This window comes from Phalangium opilio, unplaced genomic scaffold, assembly GCF_054372755.1.
Source record: "Phalangium opilio isolate 3A_F unplaced genomic scaffold, DU_Popi_V2 ptg000061l_1, whole genome shotgun sequence".
NCBI lineage: Eukaryota > Metazoa > Arthropoda > Arachnida > Opiliones > Phalangiidae > Phalangium > Phalangium opilio.
The window spans coordinates 1,256,005-1,267,955 of record NW_028324178.1 but is presented as its reverse complement, the minus strand read 5'-3'; the positions used below and the strand labels follow the sequence as shown (position 1 = coordinate 1,267,955).

Sequence of the window (11,951 nt, the reverse complement as noted above, 5' to 3'; positions counted from 1 at the left end):
TTAGTCTGTGTTAAGCCTTTTACAGAATCTTCCTATTTAGTCTGTGTTAAGCCTTTTACAGAATCTATGACGTTTTGCCAGCGTCATTTCAAGCAAACTCTCAGTTACCAGTGACAAACTTATGGAACATTTCTTATGACCTTATGGTGGATTGAAAATACTAGTAAGTAATAATTCGTATTCATAATAAATAAGGCAAATTCAATCGTTTAAATAGTTTTAAAAGCCATAATTAATTACTCGAGACTCAATCGCCACTCAGTGCCTAGAGATGGAAAGTTCAAACAGAGAGCTTCGAACGGTATGAGTCGTAGGATTTAAAAGGATTGTAATAAATGCTGGCGCGATTTATCTATTATGAATAATTGAGGATCCTACCTTTGTTTTCTATTATATTTTAACACTGGAAGGTCTAGAAGTACAGTTCTAAATGAATAGACAAAAAGGCTAGAAACACATTGTTTCAATCGTATTAGAGAGTGTAATTTAAATATTGTTCAAATTACAAGGGAGGTTAATTAAAGGAACTTAGTCAATTTTAATGCAAAATATTAAGTGGTTAAAATTATTTTCTTTTCAAGCCATTTTTTATTTTGAAATATCGATAAATTTAGGAATGAAAACACCGTTGTAAAGAAATTTGATATAAATAAGTAACACAACGTTATTAAAATACAATGCTGAACCAATTTCCGAATTTCTTGGCAATATCATTCGTATTTCACTTCTTTAAATTCTCTAGTCTTAATTTGATCTGTTCTAGCATCACAAAATTAATAGAGGTTTCTTTTATTGGGCTGTAATAACAAAACGCTTCAATAGTAGGAAAATTTCAGCGCAACTGTTTGCATCTTTCAAAATCACAAAAAAATCCGAATACTTCTAATATGTTAATTTCTTGCCTAGCTATGCTAATTAGCTGGCAACTAAATAATTACAATTAGCAGTTAGAAAAATGTTTTAAACTAATTAATTTGCCAATTAGTAAATTGACATATAAACTAATTAAATTCAATAAGAAATTAGTCATTTATTTTTCAACTAATTAATTTCAATTACAAATTTCTAATTAATTACCTCTATAATTAAGGTCAAAAAATTAACCGTAAGTAAAAAATAACACCATGAAAGTGCCCATGGACTTCCTACTCCGCCTTTGGTTATGCATTTATTGTTTTCGATAAAGGGGTATGAAAGCCTAACATGTATTATTCTCGAGGAATGAGAAAAGCCTCGAAACTTCCATCATGCTAAATTTAGTTTCATTTCATCATTTTCTTGCCACTGTTCCTAAAACGAGCTCCGGAGTTTTAAATCCATGCGCACTGCTATTAATTCAAGAGGGAAAAATCATGATCGAAATACGGGAGTTACGATTTACGAAAGAGTCATAGTTTTCACTGTGAAACGGAGAGAGAGGAAACAGTGGGTGAGTTAACAATTTTGTTCCCCCCTCACTACTGGTAGTGGGACGCATTCTCTCCCATTTAGATGAAACTCGATTTTTTACTACAAATCGGCGAAAGAGATTAATTGAAAATCCAATTGGCTAATGTGCCAAAACTAAATCTAATTAATTTTAAAATAGATAAATGCCTTTCCGATGCACACTTAGTTATTATAATTATTTCTCAATTAGCTGTAAATTAATTGAAATTCAATTACCATTTTCAATTAGTGAAAAATGTCAATTAATTAGATTTTTAAATACCTAACTAATTAATTAGCACAGCTCAGATTTCTTGTATCTCTTTCCCCCGAGTAAAATCTATGTTTAGCAACTATACTCAGAGTTTGAGCGAAATCTCAAGAAATCTCGGTTTGGAAATCATCAATATATTTTTGAAATTAACGTAACCAACGATTCATCATTTTCTGATTTAGGGTAAAAACTGACATACATTTCTCACGTAATTACCTTGATATTTCGGGTTCACGGGTAGTTGAGCGGTTTTCAAAAGAGCGTTTTGGAATAAAGCAATGCCCAAAACAGCGGTTTGCAAAACCGCGTTGAAGCAAAACCGCAGTTGCTGTTTCCGCGTTTCTCAATACAGCGCTATTTCCCAAAACAGCGGCTGCTATTTCCGCGTTTCTCAATATAGCGCTATTTTCCCAACCAGCGGTTTAGCGCTACAGCGTTTCATAACCGTTTGTGATCCTCAGGTTATGGACTGGTTCGCGGAATATATTTTGGAAAAGGTGGCAGCAAATTAATAGGAAAATATTTTGGAAAAGGTGGCAGCTAATTAATAGGAAAATATTTTGGAAAAGGTGGCAGCTAATTAATAGGAAAATATTTTGGAAAAGGTGGCAGCTAATTAATAGGAAAATATTTTGGAAAAGGTGGCAGCTAATTAATAGGAAAATATTTTGGAAAAGGTGGCAGCTAATTAATAGGAATATATTCTGGAAAAGGTGGCAGCAAATTAATATGAGTATATTTTCGAAACGGTGGCAGCTAATTAATAGGAAAATATTTTGGAAAAGGTGGCAGCTAACTATTTGGAGGATATTTTGGAAAAGGTGGTAGGTAATTAATAGGAAAATATTTTGGAAAAGGTGGCAGCTAATTAATGGGAGAATATTTTGGAAAAAAGGCAGCTAATTAATAGGAGAATATTTTGGAATAGGTGGCAGCTAATTAATAGGAGGATATTTTGGATAAGGTGGAAGGTAATTTATAGGAGTTCAAATAATCCATCCCAACCAAACATTAAAACGCATTAACACACTAGACCACGAAATTGTTTGTTTGACAACCATTAAAATTCAAACCTAAAGCTGAAATCAATACTAATTAGAGCTCGGCATTATCCATCCGTTATCCGTAAATTAGTGAATAATCGATTATTTATAGATAAATGTTGTAGACATAATTCCATTTAATATACAACTTCTGTTGATAATTATGGATTATGGATAAAATAACGTGGATGATGGATAGATAATGCCGAGCTCTAATACTTATACCTTCAACAATACGAAACAACGCTCAAGATGTAAACGCTGTAATCAAAATGCGCTGAAACAAGAAATGGCTATAATGGCAAACGCGTTTATGAAAAAGCCGTTTTGGACAATGCTGTTTTGATAACACGCCCAATCGATAACATACCGATATTTCGGTGCTTCAGGAAAGTTGTGAGAGTCAACTAATAGAATAAATGGAAAATTTTCTTAAGTATTTTTTAACACTAAAAAAACTTACAAGTGGGGCCTTCACTGTCATTTCAACAGATACGTGGGGTCTTTTAAACAAAATTTTCAAATTTCATGTATATTATAATTTTATAGCTAAAATATTGATTATTAGAATGAAATTTAAGTAATCATTCCTACTTATAGCTTAACACTTAAGTTTTGACCTAATTTCAGGTTTACAAGTGGGGACATAAACCGTCTTCCAACCTTATATCTGGGGACATTTGTGTATAAATTATTTGATTTTGAATTAGTGTCGAAGCCTATATGGTTCCATCAGGTATTTCAATTTCATTTTTCACACTCGATAAATTTACAAGTGGGGACCTTCACCGTCATTTCAACAGACAAGTGGGGTCTTTTAAACACACATTTTCTAATTTCATATATATTTTAATTTTATAGTTTAAATATTGATTATTATAATGAAATTTAGGTAATCGGACCTTTTAAACGCTTAACACTTAAGTTTTGAGCTAATTTCAGGTTTACAAGTGGGGACCTAAACCGTCTTCCAACCTTATATCTGGGGACATTTGTGTATAAATTATTAGATTTTGTATTAGTGTCGAAGCCTATATGGTTGCATCAGGTATTTCAATTTCATTTTTCACACTCGATAAATTTACAAGTGGGGACCTTCACAGTCATTTCAACAGACAAGTGGGGTCTTGCAAACACACATTTTCAAATTTCATGTATATTATAATTTTATAGTTAAAATATTGATTATCAGAATGAAATTTAAGTAATCAGTCCTATTTTTAGCTTAACACCTAAGTTTTGAGCTAATTTCAGGTTTACAAGTGGGGACCTAAACCGTCTTCAAACCTTATATCTGGGGACATTTGTGTATAAATTATTAGGTTTTGAATTAGTGTCGAAGCCTATATGGTTCCATCAGGTATTTCAATTTCATTTTTCACACTCGATAAATTTACAAGTGGGGACCTTACAGTCATTTCAACAGACAAGTGGGGTCTTTTAAACACACATTTTCTAATTTCAGTTATATTTTATATTTATAGTTTAAATATTGATTATTATAATCAAATTTAGGTAATCGGACCTTTTAAAGGCTTAACACTTATGGCGAAATGTTATTAATGATAGAATTACTATGCAGTCGCTTTGGGAGAGCTTGATTTTTCGGGCGGACTGAAACACCCGTCGCGTTATTTATTTGAATTTAACTAATTTAAGGAACGATTTTGTATACGGAAGATAATTCTTTTGTCGCGTTGAAATTAGTAGTTCTATACAAATTAAGTGGACTTAGTAACCATGAAAAACAACAAAATCTTTATTTTTTAAATTCTCGATAGTAGTAAAAGTTATATTCGCTTCGCATGGACTTTTCATACGTCTTACTTTCGCGGGAGTTTCTTAGAAAAGACGCTGATTTTTACTCGTTCCTTTTTGACCATAAAAGGCCCTTTTCTTTTGTTGGGAAGGGGACCAACACGTGTAGGAACCCCCGTTCCCTTATCTCCTCTCCAAATCAAACTTTCTATCTGCTCCTGGCCTTGACAAGAGAAAGGCCAAGAGCAGTGACCGAAGTACACCATAGGTGGCCTAAACTGTTCCATGCGAGGCGAACACATTAAGCATATTGAAAGTACAAGTACATATAACACATCACTAAATTTTAAAGAATATATAAAAATGTTTTAACATTACTCCCCCCCTTGAACGCAAGTTCAACCATATTATTTTGTTTTACGAAAGTTCCAAGGGGTAGAGGAGTTGAATGGGTCTTCTTATTTCCGAACCATTTGACAATCTAAGATGGCAAGACCTTATTTTTCCGTCTCGGCCAACGTGTGTATTTTGGACTATTGCCATCTTCCAATTTTGGCGAGGTATTTTAGGTTCGCTAACTAAAACCACGTCATCTACTTTCAGCTCTGGGGTTGGTTTACTATGTGGTCGATGATGCGCCGATCTTAGTTCCATGAGATAATCGGTTAGCCATCGATTCCAAAACCTTTCAATTAGAATTTCTCGATATTTAAGTCTTTTGGTTAATATTTCGCGTGTCGCGTTAGGATTTTCTTCAACTGGAAATTTACGCGCGGGAATTGCTGTTAATCGATCACCGATTAAAAAATGGGCGGGAGTTAAAGGTCGCGGTTCGCCAACGTCATTATATGTAAAGGTAATCGGTCGCGAATTAATTACGGCTTCAACTTCGGTTAAGATTGTTTCAAGCTCTTCGTGCGATAGACGCGCTTGACCGAGAACTTTTTTCAGGACAGTCTTCACGCTCCTCACTAAACGTTCATAAAACCCGCCCCACCAGGGCGCCCGGTCGGCGATAAATACCCACGAAATTTGAAATTTAGCGGCGGGTTTTTGCACTTCGGGAGCTTTCAGACATCTTCGAATTTCTTTGAGATCGGCTTCCGCCTTTTTAAAATTTTTCGCATTATCCGAGATTATTTTTCGCACCATTCCGCGTCGCGCTATAAACCGTCGCAAAGCTAACAAAAATTTATCCGTTGTCATATCAGACACTAATTCGAGATGAATGCTTCGCGTAACGCCGCATGTAAATAAAGCTATATAGCATTTTTCTTGTTTTCGCGTATATAAAGGGCCAGCAAAGTCTAGTCCACACACCTCAAAGGGTGGTGCAGGTGCCACACGACTCGCAGGTAAAGGGGCCATGGTCATATTTTCAGGTTTTACTTTAAATCTTCTGCATACGTAGCAGTGGCTAATGGCCTTCTTTACGACTTGTCGACCCCTCAGAAGCCAATATTTTTCTCTAAGTTCAATAAGCGTATCATTTACCCCTCCATGTAGAAGTCTCTCATGGAGGTGTAGCGCGAGTAGCTCCGAGAATCGATGATCAGAGGGTAGAATCCAGGGATGACGTTCTCTATACGTCATTTTCGCTTCATTTATTCGTCCCCCTACACATAACAGACCCTCTTGATCTAAGAATGGTTCCAAGGTTAAAATCTTCGAATCTGAAGGCAATTTTTCGCCCTTCCTTAGTGCGCTTATTTCTTGTTGGAATGCTCTTTCTTGAGCCTTTCTTGCCCAGTAGCACTCAGCTACAATCAGTTCTTCGGCTGATAATTCTCCAGTAACCTTTTTATTTGGATTTCTTAAATTTCTCATGTATCTGAGCCAATGGGCGGTTATTCTGTTTGCCTTCTCTAAGTTACTGAATCTATCGAGATCCAAAAATGGCTCTTTTTGCAGTTGGACTGCTGCAACGGTAAGGCCTTCGCGTTCGCTGACCAGTAATTCTTCTTGGACCTCTTCAGAATTTATTATTCCCTCTGTTTTTAAATTTTCATCTTGTTCTTCGCGGTTTTCACGGAGCCATTTTGGTCCACTCCACCAGAGTGAGCTTGTTATTAAGTCATTAACTTTCTTCCCTCTAGTTGGGAGATCGGCAGGGTTTTCTGTGCCTTTCACGTGTTTCCATGCTCTTGGATCGGTTAGTGTCTGAATTTCGCTCACTCTATTTGATACAAATGGTTTCCATTTAGACGCGGAACCCTTTATCCAATACAAAGCGATGGTCGAGTCAGACCACAAATGCGTGCTAGATATTTTAATCTTGAGTGTTTTTAGCAAATAATTGACCAATCTTGCTCCTAGTACTGCTGCCATTAGCTCCAACCTTGGGAGTTTTAATTTCTTGATGGGAGCTACGCGAGTTTTTGCTATAACTAGAGACGTGCCGATTTCTCCTTGTTCATTTTCGAATCTCAAATATACGCAGGCTGCAAAGGCTTTTTTGCTAGCGTCTACAAAACAGTGTAAAGTTAAATTACTGTTCTCTATCCCAAACATCGCTCCAAAGTAGAATCTTGGAATTTCGACTTTCTTTATATCTTTTACCAGTTCTCAAATAAGGAGGATACTTCTTCGTCTAGTTCGCTGTCCCATTTTGTTCCCTTCACCCATAGCAGTTGTAAGATGAACTTCGCTCGGATTGTAAAAGGTGAGAGAAATCCTAAAGGGTCAAATATGCGAGCGACAATTTTTAAAATCCATCGCTTTGTATTTGATTTCCCGGATAATCCATTTACTAAGGAATCGCAGTCATACACCAAAACGTCTCGATTTTCATCCCAGTATAACCCCAATACTTTAGTGTTGGAACTTGGAGCTTCAGGAAGGTTCCATAATTTTCTAAGCTCGCGAGAGTTACTCTTAAACTTCCTGAGGTTCATTCCTGCCTCTTTCAAGATAAAAGCCGCTTCTGTGGTGAGATAATACGCGTCTTCTACTGTGCTTGTGCTTGCAGCTAAATCATCTACATAGAATGATTTATCAACGAGCTCCCATATTCTTGGTTTCTCTTCAGAGTATTTTCGTGCGTGATATCTTAGAATTTCGGCCAGTACGAAGGGACTCGCTGTCACTCCAAATGGTAATCGAGTCATCCGATAAACTTGAAGACTTGTCGCAGAATCAATGTTGTAAATATCTGGCCATAAAAATCTCAACACGTCACGGTCATTCTCATTGATTGAAATTTGGAGAAACGCTTTCTCCACATCACCGATGAAGGCGATAGCTCCTTCTCGAAACCGAATTAAGACGTCTAATAATTCTGGATTTAAATTAGGGCCTGTTTCGAGGCATTCATTTAGTGAGAGTTTTCCGACTTCATGGGAAGATGCATCCTGTACTACTCTTAGCTTTGTTGTGTCGTGATTCTTTCTAATGACAGCGCGATGTGGTAAGTAGAAGATTGGTATGAATTCATCTTCAATTTTTTCTAGATCGACACTTTTGATTGAAGGGGTGACCAATTCGGCGATACCCTGTTCGACTTGCTCTTTAATAACTTCATTATATTCGTGAAGGAGTTTTGGATCTTTCTTGAGTTGTGTGATCAAGTTACGCGTACGTTTTAACGCTACTGGATAGTTGTCGCTTAATTGCTCTTTATTCTTTTTCCACGGGAAAGAAATCTCATATCGCCCTTCTTGGAATTTGATATTTTTCTCAAATGATTCTAGAAGTTCACTGTTGTCAGAGCATACTGCATCCGTGTCAGTAATTCCCATCGTTTCTAGGTCAAAAAATCTTCGCAGTTCGCGTGATATCATTTCATCTTCGTTTTCTACGACCAAACTTGATACGGATATTGCTCCTACTATTGCGTTATTAGAATCCACCTGCGTTGGACCTGCCACAGTCCAGTCAAAGGTGGTTTCCTTCGCGGTTAATGTTTCGCTTATTTTTTCAGTTTTTCCCGTAGTAACTGCCCATAGATAATCAGAGCCGATTAACAGATCTACTTGAGTTCTTTCAGGTTCTCCTTCCCCAAAGGGGGAGTCAGCCCAAGGAAGCCCCTTTCCTTTCATTTTCTCAATGATTTCTTCGCTCGCCAGTTTGAATTCACCCTCACAAATATCAGGGGTCTCGGCCGCTTCAACGCTTATTCGTTTGGTAGGGTCTCTTTTATTTCGCAGTTCTACTTTGACTCTCCTTCTTGTCGCCTGAATGGGAGTTCCACCCCCGAAAGGATGCACGCTATACGATTCTTCCCTTATGACTGGTAGCTTGAGTTGTCGCGAAATAGCTTTTCGAATGAAGGAGCCTTGGCTTCCTTCGTCTAACAAAATTCTAACTCCTGTTCTTTGACTACCATCTTCGCTAGATAAGATCGCTTTAGCCGTATTCAGTAAGACCACTCCAACCGTTTCAGTTTGCACAGCTGCTGATACTTGGGTTTCTCTACTCTCCGTGCTTTTCGGCTCAGTGTCCTCTCTACTTTTTTCTGGTTTATGTTTAATATTCGTGTTACAAAGTGCTGGATGATGTTCTTTATTGCAATATTTGCATTTTCTACTTCTCAGGTAACAGTCCGACGCTAAATGGTTTTGTTTAAGACAAATGAAACAACATCTCTTTTTGGCTGCCATTTCTCTTCTTTCATTCACGCTTATTTTAGTGCAGTTGATTGGGTTGTGCCCAGTCTCTTCGCAAAGGATGCATTTTCGTTCCTGTACCGTTGTAGTTAATGCTGCAGCACTGGCATATTTAGGTTTATTAGGGGCCCAATTACGTTCGCGTCCTAGTTCGCGTTTTGTATTCTGTTGGTGCTCTTTAATATTCGCTGATTTTGATTCCATCTCGATTTTCGAATCTGCGTAAGCCTGCTCCCTGCAGGTGATCTCGACTTTTAGAAACGCCATCAGATCATCTATTTTGACTAAAGCTGAACCTTGATTAGTACGATAAAAGGCTAATGATATTTCTTTAGGCAGCAAATCGAGTATCTCTGTTCCCAAAAGTGCAGCATTTAGTTCTTTCTTCTGTCCAAGCTCGTAAAGGCATCTCAATTGTACTTCGCAGTTATTGTAGAGTTTTCTTAAAGCTACAACATCGCTCGCTTTATGAATAGGAGACTGATTCTTTAAGGCTTTTAAATGAGATTTCGCAACGATGTCGCTACGGCCAAACCTTTCATGCAACGTTTGAATGGCTAATTGATAATTTTGTGGAGAGGCCGTGTATCCCTTTATTTCGTTTAGGGCTGGTCCTTCCAGTAAGGACGTCAATTAAGAAAATTTATCCGTCACGTCAGCAGCATCATTTGTATGGATATTTGATTCAAATTGGCTCCAAAATCGGGTCCAATCGGTGAATTCTCCATTAAACTTACGAATCTCAATTTTTGGCAATCGCACGCCTACTCTTCTACCGTTACTTCGGACGGTACCTGAAAGGTCTTCATCTTCTCTATTGAATCTAGTTTGATTGTTATGACTTCCATTTTCTCGCATAAATTGTTCTCTAATTTGTGAGTTGGTTGCCCGACGCTCTTCTAACTCGGCTATCCCGGTATTTGCAGATGCTCGACTGAGCGAAATATTTACTTCCGGCTCGCGTTCGCTATTTAGCACTTGATTTGCTAAATCCTTAATTCTGATAATGTTTGAAAGGTAATCTTGCGTGCTAGTAAATTCCCTTTCATATCTCTCGGAATCTATTATTAATTCTTCGATTTCTAAGTTGATACTTTGAAGAGCTTCTTCTCTTGGTTTTAATTGAATTAAAAAGTCTTTTATTACCTTTGCTCGCGGCTGAGAAGAGTTACATTCTTCTTCCATTGATTTTAAATATCTCGTAATAAGCGACTTAAAGGCTCCTCTTCTCCGAATTAACTTTGAAAGTTTCAAGTTCGCGTCACCATCATCTCGATATTGATTACTTAAAATGTTACTTGTCGCACCATCTTGGTTGCCAGGTCGCTCCGGCGCATCACGATATTCATCCGGGTTGTCTTCTCCAAACATGATTCTTGATTATTTGTACTCAACTCGTATAGTTTCGATTATAATCACTCGCAATATTCATTAGTATAAACACATCAACCGCATACGTCCCGGGTTATGGCGAAATGTTATTAATGATAGAATTAATATGCAGTCGCTTTGGGAGAGCTTGATTTTTCGGGCGGACTGAAACACCCGTCGCATTATTTATTTGAATTTAACTAATTTAAGGAACGATTTTGTATACGGAAGATAATTCTTTTGTCGCGTTGAAATTAGTAGTTCTATACAAATTAAGTGGACTTAGTAACCATGAAAAACAACAAAATCTTTATTTTTTAAATTCTCGATAGTAGTAAAAGTTCTATTCGCTTCGCATGGACTTTTCATACGTCTTACTTTCGCGGGAGTTTCTTAGAAAAGACGCTGATTTTTACTCGTTCCTTTTTGACCATAAAAGGCCCTTTTCTTTTGTTGGGAAGGGGACCAACACGTGTAGGAACCCCCGTTCCCTTATCTCCTCTCCAAATCAAACTTTCTATCTGCTCCTGGCCTTGACAAGAGAAAGGCCATGAGCAGTGACCGAAGTACACCATAGGTGGCCTAAACTGTTCCATGCGAGGCGAACACATTAAGCATATTGAAAATACAAGTACATATAACACATCACTAAATTTTAAAGAATATATAAAAATGTTTTAACAACACTTAAGTTTTGAGCTGATTTCAGATTTACAAGTGGGGACCTAAACCGTCTTCGAACCTTATATCTGGGAACATTTGTGTATAAATTATTAGATTTTGTATTAGTGTCGAAGCCTATATGGTTGCATCAGGTATTTCAATTTCATTTTTCACACTCGATAAATTTACAAGTGGGGACCTTCACAGTCATTTTAACCGACAAGTGGGGTCTTTTAAACACACATTTTATAATTTCATGTACATTTTAATTTTATAGTTTAAATATTGATTATTATAATGGAATTTAGGTAATCCGACCTTTTAAAGGCTTAACACTTAAGTTTTGAGCTAATTTCAGGTTTACAAGTGGGGACCTAAACCGTCTTCCAACCTTATATCTGGGGACATTTGTGTATAAATTATTAGATTTTGAATTAGTGTCGAAGCCTATATGGTTCCATCAGGTATTTCAATTTCATTTTTCACACTCGATAAATTTACAAGTGGGGACCTTACAGTCATTTCAAAAGACAAGTGGGGTCTTTTAAACACACATTTTCTAATTTCATGTATATTTTATATTTATAGCTTAAATATTGATTATTATAATCAAATTTAGGTAATCGGACCTTTTAAAGGCTTAACACTTAAGTTTTGAGCTGATTTCAGATTTACAAGTGGGGACCTAAACCGTCTTCCAACCTTATATCTGGGGACATTTGTGTATAAATTATTAGATTTTGAATTAGTGTCGAAGCCTATATGGTTGCATCAGGTATTTCAATTTCATTTTTCACACTCGATAAATTT

The 11,951-nt window shown here is 36.8% G+C and overlaps 2 protein-coding genes across 2 annotated transcripts; both read right to left on the bottom strand.

Moving 5' to 3' along the window:
- Positions 1-4,920: 4,920 nt before the first annotated feature.
- LOC149663535 (uncharacterized) lies at positions 4,921-7,014 on the bottom strand. Its single transcript, XM_089841890.1, has one exon. It carries the CDS (start codon positions 7,012-7,014, stop codon positions 4,921-4,923), a length of 2,094 nt encoding a protein of 697 aa, XP_089698016.1.
- A 44-nt stretch (positions 7,015-7,058) lies between these two features.
- LOC149663534 (uncharacterized) lies at positions 7,059-9,965 on the bottom strand. Its single transcript, XM_089841889.1, has 2 exons — positions 9,845-9,965; positions 7,059-9,721 (listed from the first exon to the last, which is right to left on the bottom strand). The coding sequence occupies exons 1-2, from the start codon at positions 9,963-9,965 to the stop codon at positions 7,059-7,061; spliced, it is 2,784 nt and encodes a 927-aa protein (XP_089698015.1).
- Positions 9,966-11,951: the final 1,986 nt, after the last annotated feature.